The sequence below is a fragment of the Calonectris borealis genome, chromosome 1, assembly GCF_964195595.1.
Source record: "Calonectris borealis chromosome 1, bCalBor7.hap1.2, whole genome shotgun sequence".
Taxonomy (NCBI): Eukaryota; Metazoa; Chordata; class Aves; order Procellariiformes; family Procellariidae; genus Calonectris; species Calonectris borealis.
This window is the reverse complement of record NC_134312.1, coordinates 218,925,456-218,941,078: the sequence shown is the minus strand read 5'-3', so window position 1 is coordinate 218,941,078 and position 15,623 is coordinate 218,925,456. Positions and strand designations below refer to the sequence as shown.

The window sequence follows — 15,623 nt, the reverse complement described above, 5'->3', positions numbered from 1 at the left end:
TTTAGGGGGACTAAGCGAGCAGTGGGTGCCATTTCATAAGAAAGATGGGGACAAACTTTTTAGTAGGGCCTGTAGCGACAGGACAAGCGGGAATGGTTTTAAACTAAGAGAGGGGAGATTCAGACTAGATATAAGGAAGAAATGTTTTACACTGAGGGTGGTGAGACACTGGCACAGGTTGCCCAGAGAGGTGGTGGATGCCCCATCCCTGGAAACATTCCAGGTCAGGTTGGACGGGGCTCTGAGCAACCTGATCTGGTGGAAGATGTCCCTGACCACGGCAGGGGGGTTGGACTAGCTGACCTTTAAAGGTCCCTTCCAACCCAAACCATTCTATGATTCTGTGGTTCTATGATTTCCCTGACCATCAGAGTAGAGAGGCTCTGGAGCAATCTCCCAGATGGGAGAGCAGTGGAAAACCTCCCTGTTTCCAGGTGGAAAAGACCCCATGGAGCATTATTTGGCCCTTGTTGAGTGGATCACAAGAGATTTGCACCAACATCAACACGAATACAACCACGGGGCAGGAGCTACAGACCCCGGAGGGCTCAGTCTTGTTTCAGGCAGCCAAGCTGAGATATTTCTGGGAACTGCAGGCGATGCCAATGCCAGCTGAAGCCCAGGGAGGTGAGTGCTTCTGAAAATCATATTTTGTGTTCAAATTCAAGCAAGGGAGTATCGATCGGTGCGGGATTGCACCAGCATGGGAGAGGAGGGAGGAAGGCTGCGTGGACAAGAGACATCCCAAAGCCAAGGTTTAAACAGGAGGGGCTGGGATGCAGCTGGGAGCCTCCTCAAGGGGCAAGTCAAGGAAAATGGGGAGAAATGGGCAAAAAATATCTAAAGGGAGAGCTGGCCCCCAAGTGGGGTTCTGGCCTTCCGCCAGGCAGGGAGGGAGCACTGAGCCGTTTCTGAACAACAGCCCCAGCCACCACAAAAGGGTGACAGTGGGAATCATTGCCTTCACTGGGTAACATCTCCCCACTGCGTGGGATCTGCTGGGGCCATTGTGGAGTGAGTGTCCCCAAGAGATGCTTCTCTGAAAGGAATATCCATATCAGTTTAGGATTAGGCCTTTGGTCTAAAGGACTCTGCTTGTTCCTCACACCTGTGGTGTCCCCCCCTCGCAGCTTAGCGATTTCAGCGAGCAGGATTTCACCCCAGCGTCCAGGAAACACACGCAGCCATCGTTAGGCTCCAGAGTGAACACCCACACCCCGCTCGATGCCTGAGGACGGCAAGTCCCGCCCTCTCCTATGTCGCCCCTCCTCTCCCGCTGTGATTGGCCCGCCGCGTGGGGGTAGGCGGGGCGCATGGGCACGCAGCGCGACGTGCAGCGAGGGGCGGGCCGTGCGGGGCGCGTGCGCGGGGCGCGCGGGGCGGGGCGGAGCGGAGCGCGCGGCCGCGGTGTGAGGCGCCGGGAGCGCGGGGGAAGGAGCCCGGCCCTGAGGGGAGCGGCAGCGACGCCGACGCCTCACCCAGCCGGTTGCGCCTCGCCGGGGCTACGCGCCCGGCCCCACGCCCCTGCCCGCCGCCCGCAGCCTTCGCCGAAGGAGGGAGCGGGGAAAGAAGCGAGCGAGAGCGGTTGCGGGTCCCGCCGCGGGGAGCGGAGCGAGCGCGGAGCGGCGGCGGCTCCTCCATCATGTCGACGGGCGGGGACTTCGGCAACCCGCTGCGGAAATTCAAGCTGGTGTTCCTGGGCGAGCAGAGCGGTGAGTCACCGCCCGGCCCGGCTCGGTCCGGGTCTCCCTCACACAGCGGCGGCGGGGCGGGCTCCCCCCTTCCCCCCCGCCGCGGCGGAACCACCCTTGTGGGGGCTGGGATCGCGCCTGAGGGGGTCCCCCCCTCCTCACCCTCTGTGGGGGGGCTCGGTTGTGCCGTAACCCAACGTAAGGAAGGGAAAAGAGGGTCTCCCGCCCCCTCCCCGCCTCTTTCCGTGGGGTGGGGGGCTGCCTCGGGGCGTTTGCCTCCCCCTTGCAGAGGCTGCTCTGCCTTGTGGTCGCCGCTCCTTCGGTGACAGGGAGGGATCGAGAGTGCTTCAGCTATGGTTTAAAAAAAAAAAACCAAACCAAACCCACCAAAACCTAAGGGCCACATCGCCAGAAACAGTTGCTGATTCATTTGATCCCAGCTCCTCTGTTTTTTTGGGGGGCAGGAGTCTCAATCCCTGGTGTTTTCTATGTAAATATAGCATTTTTTGAAAATGGAGTTCTGCCTTGGCAAAGCGGATTCAATGCTCTAAATATTTAATTCGGTCAATGAGATTTTCTTTCCTGTCTTTGGAAATAAAAAACAGACCCAAACGATGTCTCCTTCCTCAGTAGAAGGCCTCTCTCTCTAATACTGCATTTCAAATCTATCACTTAGGAGAGGTTTCTGAAAAAATGCTCGGTTGTCGGATGCTTTGTGTAATCCTGGTCAGATATTGAGCGATCTTTGACATAATGAGTAGGTGCAAAATATTTTCTGTCTCGGGGTGGGGTATTTGCTCCCTCAGCCACCTTTGGTCTCTGTGTGGTAGGAGATGATGAAATACTAGTCTTTTTTTTTTTTTTCCCCCAAATGACTTATATCTTGGTGTTTTCTCACTCATATGTAGATGAGCTTGGTGATAAGGCTGCTATTCAAATGATTTACCTATACATTGGTGGTTTCCTTTAGCCTGTTCCTTTCATCTTCTTTTTTTTTTTTTTTAATACTTTATTAGGGATTCAGGGAGCACAAGTTCAACTTGGGTATTTTCTTTTTTGGGTAAGTCACCTGATCTACTTGGTGAGGTGCTCTTTGGCCAGCCATTTTATGAGGATTTTGGAAGAGGGTCAGTGTGTAGAAGATGCTGGTTTTTTTGTTTTCCCAGGGTATTTGGTAACAGGGAATCTTAAGCATTAGCTATGCATTTGCAAAATGCTTGGCTTGTTTTACTGTATTTCTGAGCTTTGATTTCACGAAGCTTTTCGAATACCTCCATGGAAGGTTGTAGCACCTGGTGCAGATCTTAAATCTCAGCAGCTCTTAGTTTACACGTGGATTTCTTGTCTATTCTAGCAGACATAACATCAGATATCTGCTTCCTCTAGTCTTTGTCATTTTTTTCCCCTCTCAGCTAATCATCTGTGTTTACGCTGGAAGGTTTTAAATAATTCCTGTTCATAGCATCACATCTGGGGAGGAGAGAAGGGGTTTTATGGGTATAGCAGAGCAAAATACTCCTAACTAAATATACATAGTGCTGCAACTGCTGTCTTGACTGTGGCTTATGGATGTGTTCAAGCTGATTTGAACCTCGCTAGTTAGGGCCTGGCGAGCAGCTGTGGTGTGGGTTTCAGACCTGCCTTTGTCTCGGATCCTGGGCGATGACTCCGTGACTGATCTGCGCTGAACTTGGTGCTAAAGGTGGCGATGCCGACGGCAGCGTAGCCCTCGGTGTGTCCACGCAGCCCACGGGTGCTGCAGCGTGGGCATGCTCCCACACAGCGCTTGGATGATTCTTGTCTGTGATGGAGAAACGGCTTTTTCTGAATCTGGCTTGAATCTCTATAGATATTGCTGTCATGATGTCATTCTGTGTAATTTTTTTACTGTCCAAAGGGTGTATAGCTCCCATTAACAAATAGCTCCTGGAAGAATAAATGCCCTAATAATGTTCCTCTGTATGATGGAGATAATTACAGAAGCATCTCTGATGCTGCAAAGGGAGTTCGAGTGGGCTTTGCTTACACCTAGCTGCCTTTGTCATTCTTTGTTTTGAAGGTTAAGGGGAATGTAGAAATAAAGTTTTTCTAATAGCAGCTTTCATAAATGAGAAGATCTCTTTGTACAACTGTTGCGCTGGATTGCTGCATTCGCTTCCTGTTTAGCTAAAAGGTTGTCCACCCTGTTGGAAGGCCATAATTAAAGATATCCTACTGCTGCTGGTAGGGAGGCTGAATGCTTGTGTTTCATTTACATTCAGGGACTTCACAATGACAAATGAAATGTTATAAAGGGCTACGATGTCGATTAGCTGCCTCAGCAACCAAAGCTGGCTAATATCAGACCCTCTGTGCTGACTGTATACAGTCTCCTCAATAAATGTGTATGTTATGGGTAAGAAATTCTTAACCAGAGTTCATTACTGTGCAGGCTTTCCATGCGATTGTGTGAGCGAAGGCCATATCATTCCATGTGAGATCTGGAAGCGTCTCTAGATGTTTTATTCTTATTTGAAAGTGGGATTGCACAGTGGATGCAGTGTCTGATTTTTGCTGGTATCCTCAGCCATATTGTGAGAGTTCAATGCCGTATACCTAGGCGTTCGTGTGGACTGCAGTGATTCTTCCTAGTTATGCCGTTCGTCACTAGCTGCAGATTCTCTCTCCTATGCTAAGATGCTGATTATTTTTTTTTTTAAATCCCTGCTCCTTGATCCCCAAAATCTTCTTGTCTCCCCTGTGTGTTATTCACATTGTCTGCCTTTTCTGTCTTTATTGCGCCAAGTCTTCGAGCACTCGGTGCTGTGGCGAGTGAGCTGACACACCGCTGCAGCTCGCTGTGCGTGGGTCCTGCCCGTGCTGACCGGTCGGTCGGTGGTGTGTCATGACATTGGGTTGCTCGTGGCTCCTTTCAGGATTTGCTGCAAGTCATTGCTTCTCGATAGCAATATGGTTGTTGTGTCCCCCACGCCCCTCCTCAGCCGAGCCTGGATACTTGCCGCATGTACTGTGGATTCATCATGAGCCTGCAATATAATCCGTGTCCAGCTAGAAGAAGCTTCTCTTTCTTTCTCTCTTATTTTTTTAACTTGTAGTACAAGGATATAGCATTGGGTGGCTAGCAACTTCACCAGCGCTTGCCTTAATTGAATTACTTTTCTCAATGATTGAAGATTATACAGAGTTTAGCAGTTTTAAATATGCTAATCTTTACTGAAAAGGCAGAGAGCTCTGTGCTAAGGGATTAGATAGAGCTATTGCGGGGGGAAGTATGCTTCTTACTGCCTTTGATCTTGTTTTATCAGGTGATTTTTGTCAGTCCTAATGCCTCAAGTTTAAGAAATTCTGATTTCTGGGTCACATCAGTTAGTGTACATATCACCTGTGTTACAGGGTAGCTTGCAGTCAATATGGTATATATTCCAATATTAATAACATCTTTAGTTTTATCTTGCATATGAGCACCTCTCCTACTTAATACATCGATTTTTTGATTGAGTGGACAGAACTGAATGCCGGGGCACCGCAACAGAAATACTCTTTCGTCACGTGGGTTTATGCTGCAGCTTTTATTGGCGAGGAAGTCTGAAGGGCATTAATATGTACAGAAAGCAAAATAAGTCCCTGTTGTCTCTTTCTGCTGGCATTTCTGCATTGCATAAGATCTTAAGAAATGTTAATTTGTTCTAATTTTGTTTATCAGCAACCGAGATTTTTAATATAGAAAAAACTGCTAAGTACAATATAATAACTTGAGGAATATAACTGTTTGGAAACCACTAATGAACTATACTGTTGCATAACGATGTTGCTATAGGCACTGCTGAACAGTGTGATCTGTCTTGTTAGATAACTGGAGAACTGCAGGTGGTTTGTGTGTAACGTGAGGCTGGCATAACACTGGTCACAGTTCAGCCTGTCTGCAGAGACTGGCTCCCCTGTGCAACTTAAAACTCCCTTCTTTTTAAGGAACTCTCTGCTTTCCGAGCTCCAGAGAGCTATTAACTTGTCCCACCGGTGGTTTAAAATCTTATCCCCTTCCCTCCTGTTAATTTCCTAGTGTCTTGGTTTTCCTGTGGCTGGGCCTTCAGATGTTTGTGTTTATATTTGGACTATATGCATTTTCCGTGAGTTGCTGAACTTCATTTTCTTGGGTACATTTGGAGGCTGAATATTGTCCCGGATCTTTCTCTTCTCCATTTCTGAAACAGCCTTTCCTATAGCATCCTATAATCCCCTTCCCATCTGGAAGAAGCACGTCAGACTTGGAGAAAAAGACTTGAGTGTTTTGTGGTGCCTGTTTTCATGGTGCCTTTTGATCCCTGTCTATTTGTGGAAGCTTCTGAAGGGGCTAGATCTTTTCTTCAAAGGAAGGATAGCTGCGCCTTTCTGCACTTTGGTATGTTTTTCTGTCTGTATCTGAAAAATAATTTGTGAACTTGGAAGGAAAGGATCTTCTTATCCCTTAATTTAAAATAATGGATATTGTATCTGCAGCTGTTGGGGTGTTTGGTGGTACTTGGCATTTTCTTGGCACGTGATCCAGGTTCTACAAAGCTGATGTCTAAGGCTTTTGCTGAGGCTGTAAATGGGACTAACAGAGAAACATCTGAGGCCACCTTAGCAAAAGATCTAGCATTTGGAAATTATCAGAGCCAACAGTTGTCAGCCATTCTTCTCAACTTCACTGATTGTTAAAAATCTGTCTTCAGTTTGTGAGGAAGTAGCTACCTTCTTATTTACCTGATAATTTAGTCCAGGTGTTTAAAGGTGTTTGTTGTGTTCATGCATGTACAAGTACCTGTTCTATACACTACTGATTTAAAAAAAACCAATCAAACCAACCAACCAAAACAAGCGAACAAAAACATGGTTTGAAACATGGCTCAGAAGAAATCAAATTTTGCTGTCTCGACATGAACACCATCAGATTTTTCAAGACAACCTCCAAAACTCACCTGTGAGTCCTGTAACCTGCAAGAACAGTTACCTTGTGACAGACAAATGTTTCTGAAAGGGTATGGGAGCTCTGATGCATCTCTTCTGATATGGAGCAAGATGGAAAAAGACTAAAAGTGCTATTTTGAAAATGAACTGATATAATCAAAATGATTACAAGTTTGACACAGTATAAATTTTTTATGGAGTAGTCTAAATGAAAAATGTGTGTCTCGGCAAACAAACAGCAGTCAAAATATGGACTGGCAGTGAAAGTAGAATTTTTAAGTCCATTTTCTTGATTTATTTACTGAGCTTACACAAAGTTGAAAAGCTAAATGGATTCTTTGTTTTCCCCTCAGCATAAAACAAACTCTTCTGGCTCTAATATATTGAAGGGCCCAGGGACAGCAAACAATTGAATCAATTACTTTATGTCAGATAGTTTCTTTTATGTTCAAAACATGATGGGCTAAATATGTTTTGGAATATTTAAGTCACATTAACTGAAAAAATCTGACTTTTATGTGTGTTTCAGTAGTGTTTAACTCTTACGCAAATGCAGCCTAGTGCATCACAAAAAACAAAAGCTAATCTGGAAAGCAAATATTATAGGAAACTAAATCTAAATAAATTCTTTTCATATGTGTGAACTATGTAACAATTCAGTAAATTTGTGTGTGTGGGTATGTACATGTATTGTACTTGGAAAATAGCAATTTTAGTGCAAAGGCCATACTGAGTGGCTGAGGTCCTTTTGAGACGGAAATCGCTTCTCATTGGTTGTCAACCAGTAAAAATACCAACTTAAGAAAATAACCAACTCTAAATGCAAAGCAGTATCAAAATTGGGGGTTTAAATGGAAAGAATTCCTCCTCCTGATGTCGCATGCAACTCAATGTGATTATAAAATGTGCTGCTGAAACCTCCCCTTGTTGGATACGTGGACCTGTTTTTTGCGTGCCGCTGAGTTCGCTTGCTTCTGGCTGCCTCCTGTTGAGTTTGTCAAACTGAGTTCAATCTTCAAATTAGGAAGGAAGTCCTCATTCAGCTGTACAGCACAATAGTGCCATTTGTTTAATTTGACTTTTTAGAACAAGGGTGTAACTTTCCTTTTTTGTTCCCTGTTAGCACGTTCTTTCTGCTGGACCGCTGTAACCGCGATGAGTCAGTGCTGCCAGAATGCCAAGGCATGGTTTCCCACTCCGCTGTATGATTTGAAAAGACGTCTTGGACTTCTGGCATACCCAGTGTGACACTAACTGGTTTAGTTACAGTGTGCGCAAGGAGAGCTAAGGAATACATTGTGTGATGTCCTGAAGTTTGACTTTTAAAGTATTTTTACAGAGCCAAACACAAAATCCTTAAGACTCTCAACAGTCATAAGAACCAGTTAAAGAGTACATGCTCTGAAGTCCCTTTCCTTCTGCTAAGACATTTTTTTGTCCATATAATAACAACTTCTTCTTTAGTCCTATCACAACGACCAGAGCTGGAAATGCTGCGCTCTGCTGCGCGGGAGCCTAACTGGTAACTCTGCAAGTGAATCCTGCTTGACCTTGGCTACTTTCACGAGCGCAGGTGCCTGGCTAAGTACAGGTGCACCCTGGTATCGCCCATGGTAGTTGGTTCCATTTTAATGCACAGAGTTGGGGCGCACTTTCAAGAGTTTCCATGACTTGACTAGCTGCCAGTATCCCCTGGAGATGCCACACAGCTATTCTGAGATTTGCAGGCTCGTAGTGTTCTCTCATCCAGACATGCGTAGGTGTCGTCAACACACAGAATTAAGGCTTTGGTTTAAATCTAAAGTATATTTGCCCAGAACTGAAAGAGTTGGGAAGAAATATTGGAGCAACACGGATGAGCAGGTAGCTATTTGTCTTCAGACATGGCCAGAACCAGCTGTGCCATGTCTGGTGGAAGTGGAAGGTATGGATAAACCTGCTAATGAGAAAATGTTCTTAACTTTCACTTGGTCTCTTTTATGTCTTGAATTGTGACCACTTAAACCTCTGTGCTATTAACATTTGTGACCATATAAATGAATGCCATTTATCCTGCTAAGTGATGTTTTTTAATGATTTGCTTCTAGGAGAGCAATCTGCAATTGCTGCAGTGAGAAAAAAAAACCCACTCCAACATTTCTGTAATTAATGCAGAGGCCAGTTTATTCCATTCCTCTAAATGCTTCCTGCTATGCTTCCTGTACTTGGTTCTGTCTAGGTTTGAGTTACAGCCAGTTCGTTTTCTTAATGTCTTGATATGTGCAACACAAAGGGAAGGGAAATTAAATCTAGAATAGACGTGTAGCTAAAAGGAGAGGGGCCCCTGAAGGGTGCAGTCTCACCGGCAAAGCTCCAAGCAATGGCTGATGCAGGCCTGACAAGATTCCTGTCGGTTTGATCTCTGCCAAGGGGTCTAAGTAGCTGCTGCTGGAGTCGGGGGGAGTGAATTCCTGCTAACAGGCCGAGAGTTTGGCCCTGCAGAGGCTCTGAAGCTGTCTGCACAGAAATGGGCAGGCAGCATTGTATTCATCTGAGTGCGGAAGTATTTCTCTGCAGGTTGTAGGGCTGGGCACTTCATTTGTTTTAATGAAGATGTTGCCTTCTCTGGGAGTAGAAAATATTCACTCATTACTGACTCTGTCCTCTTCTGCTGGCACAGAAATGGCTGTGAGAAACCCTACTTGTCAGTGATGGGAGGATTTTTTTTTATGGTCTGACAGAAGGAAGGCTTAGCAGAGGAATCTGAGCTAGATGGGTGATTGAATCATCCAGTGGATGTCTGAGGTGCCGGAGGAAATGGAGAGAACAAAATTTATTGTAAGTGCTGCAAGCAAAAGCATGGTGTGCACATAGAGATCAATAAATCTTGGCGAGAGCAGCATGAGCTCAGAACCAGGGTAGAGGGCATTCGATTAGAAATGCAGGTAAGTGGAGAACGCTTGCTTTTGGAAAAGCAACTGAATCTGCAGGTAATGTTTCCTGATGGCTGCAGTCAGTATTGTGAAAGTAGATGAACAGGGCTTAACTTTCATGTATAACAGAATTAATTGGCAGTGAAACACTGTGCTGCAGTGTCTCTTCTTTCAAAGGAAGTTCTGACCCCTCCTGGACTTTACTAGGCAGCAGTAGGCAGGTCTTCATGCTAGAGGTTTGATGCCTTATTTGTCTTGTTTGTCTTGTCTATATTACCTGATTTTCTTTTTTTTTCTCTTCCTCTGATTTCAGACTGATGCATTTGCTGCTGAAGCAGTTTTTGAGTATTATGTCCTTGGCTCACTCAAAATGGCTGAAAAATCACTTGTGTCTGCATAAAAGCTAGGATGGCTTTACTAAAGCTGAGCTTCTGCTGCTTATTAAAGCTGTAGGTGAATCTTTCAGCATGGCAGCTGAACACAGCTGGAGGAGGCTCAAATTAAAATGGCTGAAGAAATTTTGAGTTTGGGGTATCGTCTCAAGGAAATCCTAAGCTTTTTTTTTTATTTTCCAACCTCGGAATGCCTTACAAAGAGGTCTTCACAGGGTGGGTCTCTTCCAGCCCCTTGTTTCCAGACCTACCCACCAGTTCAGGTTCTTGTAATTCCGTCTCAGCTTTCCAAGCTGCCTCTTAATATCAGTCCTTTATGTATTCAATTCATAATTATGTTCCTATTCTTTCTGTTCTTCCAACTTCACATTTTTCTTTCCTAGTTGAGTTATCTTTTGCCTTTTGCTGAGTAGTCATTGGAGTGGCTTTTATCCCCCATCATACAATTAACTTTGTGACCATAGTTCTTTTCTACTGTTTTATTTTTAGTTGCTCTTAAACCTCAATGGGAGGTTTGGACTTGGAGAAGGGGATAGGTTTTTTTCTTGAAACTGCATAAACAGTAGGCAGATCAAAAACTTGTGTCCCATAAAATTTGCCTCTTTATTTGGATGCTATAGTGTAATAGTAGACTTGAAAAAAAAGGTTTTCCCAGTGAAAGCATCACAATCTTGTAATCATCTGCTGGTTTGGTGTTAAATTCTTTTCCCCTTCTCTGTTCAAGAGTGCAAAGGGCTGATAGGTTGTTTGTTTATATCTGTAGGCTTGGTGGACTGGTTAAGCTAGTAATTTACAGTTAATACAGTCTTGGCCTTAAGAATTCTACAACTTTGCTTAAAAATACAAGCGGGATTTTTTTTTTTTGTCTCTGGAATACAGCTGGGTTTTCCCCGAAACTGCAGAATATATAGTAAACTCAAGAGGAACCTTGTGCGAATTATTACATGCATTCCCTCCATGACATCTAGAGAAAAAATCCCCTGTGGAATTGTGTGGATGATATTTTAAATGGTTGTTGTAGTCTGTGCAAGACTTGCACAGCTAAGAATGAGACGAAGACTTGAGATCTGGCTGTGCCTGCTTGGTTTCAGGTTAAATCAAGCCTTGTTGTTTCCAGAACCGTGCCCCTTAGAAGATGGAGGAGCCATGTACCCTTGGGTAGGGGTGTCTCTGGAGCCTTGATTCTGGAAGAGCAAAGGCTTTCCAGCTTTACCTTTTGGAAAGTGGAGGGAGGGAAGAAGTGTCCTGTTTTTAAGGAGTTTCAAAACAGCTCCACGCTTTTTCCATGATTTGATGCTTCTCAAATGCTTGCCTAAAATACCTGGCTCAAGAATCTGCTTTTACATTGTATCTCAATGCTGCTTTGATTTCGGTAGATTATTTCCCACTGCCACCGTCAGTCACACAGTGGAAGAAGACGGCAACCAGGCGTTGTGTAGTATTTACCGGACTTGGTGGCAGCTCTTTTATGAATCTTAATGGTGAACAAATGTCACCTTCTGTGTTTGGTCGCATGTCTTTGAGATCCTCGAAGAACCTTGTGGTGCACTCAAAGCTGGCTTTGTAGGTATGACAGCCTGAAGACCCAAAATTACCTCCTGTGCACATTTATACAGGGAATTGCTAGAGTTGGAAACAGGTCTTTTCTGTGTATCTTGGAGAGTAAATATTATAGTTAAATAGAAACTTAACCAGTATATGTCCTTAGAGCGGTTATATGAAGGGATTGTTCCTCTGGAAAATACTGCTGGAGGAGAATATTTATTTCAAGATATTGTATCCCAGCTGGAGTGTAGATAATTCTCTAAAGAATTTTCTGCTCCAAACCCTATTTCTCATATAAGCGCTTTCTTTTTTTTTTATAGTTGAACCCTACAATTCTTTTTGGAATAGCCTTTTTGTAGAAAAGGTCAGAATAAAATAATAATTAAAAAAACCCACAAACCACAACAAAACCCAAAAACCTTGTTCCATTGATTATTTGGTACCAAATTCCTATCTTTTAAAGACTAACTTTTTTTAAAAATTCTTCTAGATGAGTATTAAACCTTGGGTCTGCAGACCTCTCAGCCTCCATGGCCTCTTTCCAAGGCATTTGTGAAATGCAACTGGGAAGAAACAAGTTTATTGTCAGCTGGCTTAAACTCCCTCCAAGGAGGCCTGTGTCTCAGTTAGGAAGCGTTTAGAGGCCTGCACGTTGAAAGGCTGAAAATTACTGTGCTGGATTAACATTGCGTAGTTTTCCAGATTAACATCATTTGAGCTTGAAGTTCTTAATTTGCAGCACAGGTGGAGCAGGCAGCAGGAGTGTCAAGTGTCCATGCTGGTGGCCACTGTTCTGCTCCAGTCCCCAGGAGGAAAGCTGTCACAGCTCAGGAGCAGAGTTGTGAAGGAGAAATGGGTAGCATGATGTCAAGATACGCTTATCTTGAATTCTTAACATAAGGTATTTGTAGCCATGTGTTGCCTGGACTCCTACGATCGTCTGAGGAGACCAGAGTGTGCAACTTCTTAAACTGTGGTATTCTCAAGTTCTACATGTTTTTTGGTTTCTGTTGCTAAAAAAAATTAATTGTGGTTGTTTTTTTTGGTACTGAAAAACAGGGTCCTGTGCTGCTCTTGTAATGTGCACTGGTATATATGTTCTACTCTATTTTGATATCAGCTATTTTCCTCCTGTGTTGCTGTGGAGTTGCATCATATAGGCTAACCCATGTGTATTGTTGTGCAGAGGAGTATGTACATCTCTGGTTATTTTTGCACCAGTCCCCAGGTATTCTCCACAGACATCCTTGTCAACTTGGATCAGCAAATGCCGACTGAATTCATGCTGTGCTTGGTGGAGAGGTGCACTTAATGAAAGCACACAGAATGTACTCTGTGCGTTTCTTTTCCTTACAAGCTGCCTCCTTAGAAGCCAGGCTGCATTGACCTTAAATCAGGACTATTTTAAGATGTTGTTTGAGCTTTGTTCTGAAGAAATACTCACCTGTGTGTCTGCCTGAAGAATGAGTTTGAGAGAAGAGAGCTCTCATGGAAGCTGTTCTGCAGCTCTCATGCGGAAAGAGTAAGGGTCAAGTCTTAGTCCTTCCAGAGCTGCCCAGAAGATGCTAGATTTTGGGAATAAGATGGAGTCACTGAGGAGGAAGCTATATGGAGTTTTCTTTTTCTTCTTTTTTTTCTCCTTCCTACAGCCAGGACAAAAGTCGCTGCAGTGTGAGATGGCAGAGTTTTCTTTGTGGCAGTGTAGGGTAGGTAGTCATGGGAGGAGGGAGCAGGAGGAAGTATTTGCTTGTTTTGCCAGGTGGATAATGGTGCTGGGGGAAACATTAGGCAAGACTTAAATTAGTTAGAGGATGGAGGGAAGGCAGTAGTAATCCCTAGCATTTTAATAGGTCTCCTGAAACTACTTTAATTCGTCGCTTGAAAAGGCTGACTTAGCATTGCTTGTTGTGCTTTCAAGGGCAAAACATATTTAGGAAGATAGCGATAGCTTGTTTTAAGGACTCAATTCAGCATGTGGTACAGGGAGACGACGACTGGATTCCCTGAGCTAGATGATAGTATATGCTGGTTTAGCTTGCATCAGAATAATGTTTAGTGCTGAAAAGAGTAGAAACCATGAATGTTTCACTCCAGAAATGTATACTCAGGTGGCCGCCTATTTTATCTCCTCCCTTCTGCAGCTGTTCTCTGCCAGAGGATATTGCTATCTTAACATTACTTTCCGTAGCTATAGAAAGTCTTGCATGTCATATACCATGATACCGTGAAGGAGGAATTTCTCCTTTGAGACAGACTTAATCTACGATATCTTCTCTCTTGCATCACTGCAGTCTGCTGCATGGGATTTTATGTAGTTTTCTCTAACTCGCCAGTGTTGGTTGCATTTTATAATACAGTTTTTTGGATTTATCTGACTTTAGTTCATTAAATTATGCAAGTAATACTTAACATGGGGCAGGGGGGAGATGACATGGAAACAGAGGACAAAGATGGAGGTTGTACTCTGCGTACTTATTTAGAGGGGAAATTGGAAGACAAACATTTGAAGGCCCATAGTGAACTTGGTTAAAGGCTGTATGCTTTCTAACCATTATCAAGATTTCTGTATCAAATTTCCTGTTTACACAAATAGCTCTTGCCAGGAAGAATGGCGGTATCTATATTTGCCTAGCTTGCAACTGGGCTGGCGAAGTTTCTACCTGAACTACTAGCACTGTAAATCAAAAGATTTATTCGGAGGGGATTCAGCTGTGCCTAGGCATTGTGGAAAATATGGTGTCAGGTAATTGTGGCTCTAAAGAACCTAAATGAAGCCTTGTGGGTTAGGAAGAAAGGACAAGAATAAATAATGTTCAAGCAGAATGACAGATGCAGTGGTGACAGATGTCCTAATGCTGTATTTCTTAGTCACTGCAGAGAGCAGGGTTTAATTAGGAAGGCATCAGCTGTAGGAAAAGGTGATGAACCAAACTTCAGATAATCAAATATTATAGGAAAAACTCGAGTCAAAGTAGCACGTTCAGCTGCTTTTGCTTGCAGAAATATGAATTCTTCCCCGTGCTTTCTCCAAAGGCAGTAAGATAGGGAGAGACGGGTGGGCTGTTATTGAAAATTCAGATTATTCCTCCCACAGCAGTGAATCTGCCTCTTTCTTTAAAGAGAAGATAGTGGAGACAGAACAGATTTTTTTTATTTTTTTTTTTTCATCCAAGGTTAAGAGTTAGCCGTAGTGGTATAGAGACTTTTTCCGGACGGCAGAGAGTGGAGACACATTCACACCAACAGCGACCATATGGTATTGAGGTGTGGGGAAGAGGCCAGCTTTGGATAACCAGGAAGGAGTTTATAGGTGAGCTCTAAGAGAAAGACTTGCAAACTCCAAAGAAACTTTTGGATACTTGAAACAATTAAAAAGCTAGTGGTTTAGGGAGAGGGAGTGCTTTTGTTTGGCTTTTATGTATAAAGTTATATATATGTCATGTATAAAGGGATATTGCAATATAAAAAGTGAACTTGCAATGCATTGAATTCTTCCAGCTATTCAGGCAGAAATTGCATTAGAACTCCTTCAGTAACACTTTAGAAATTAATAATCCAGATGGTTCTCTTAGCTGACAAAGATAATACATTACAAGTCTGTATTGTACTCTTTCATTACAGTCTTCATTGAAATTCTTCTCCAGTTTACTTTGAGGCCAGAATCTGAGATTTCTGTAATACGGTATTTTGAATAGGGAAGAGGAGAATATTGGCTTTTTCTCATAGGGAGCTGGAACCCCTCTGAGAAGGGCGTAGAAGGCTGTATAGGTGTTTAAAGTGGAGGAGAGTAGTAGTTCCCTGTTACAAAAAAGTAGACATAAATCTACTTGGGATTCTGTACTGACTAGATTTGGAGCTGAGGATGCAAGGTAGATGATTAATCATTTTAAGTGTATAGGTGTTCCCATAACAATATGGAAATATCTTCCTGAATTAGCACTTTTTGAGGTGCTTTGTGCAGCTAGTAAGCAGGAAGGATGAAGTTTAAATTTATAGGAGTAGTGTCTTGCTGTGAAGATCAGGGTCCATTTAGGGCAAAGTGTAGTAAGAATCCTGAATTCTTGTGGTCTAACCCTGTACTCTTGGCTGACTGTCATTGTGACACAGCTGGTTGTAAGATTACCTTCACGTAAAGC

The 15,623-nt window shown here is 43.7% G+C and overlaps 1 protein-coding gene across 5 annotated transcripts in view; it reads left to right on the top strand.

Moving 5' to 3' along the window:
- Positions 1-1,382: 1,382 nt before the first annotated feature.
- The window catches only part of RAB6A (RAB6A, member RAS oncogene family), a 66,543-nt gene continuing 52,302 nt past the window's right edge, over positions 1,383-15,623 (top strand). The window contains exon 1 of one of the 5 annotated variants that reach the window (XM_075140402.1): positions 1,383-1,712. In XM_075140402.1, the coding sequence (XP_074996503.1) occupies positions 1,643-1,712 (70 nt within the window). In that variant the 5' untranslated portion in view covers positions 1,383-1,642. The remainder of the gene's footprint in view (positions 1,713-15,623) is intronic. The other 4 variants (XM_075140401.1, XM_075140405.1, XM_075140404.1 and 1 more) reach the window with 4 other exon arrangements.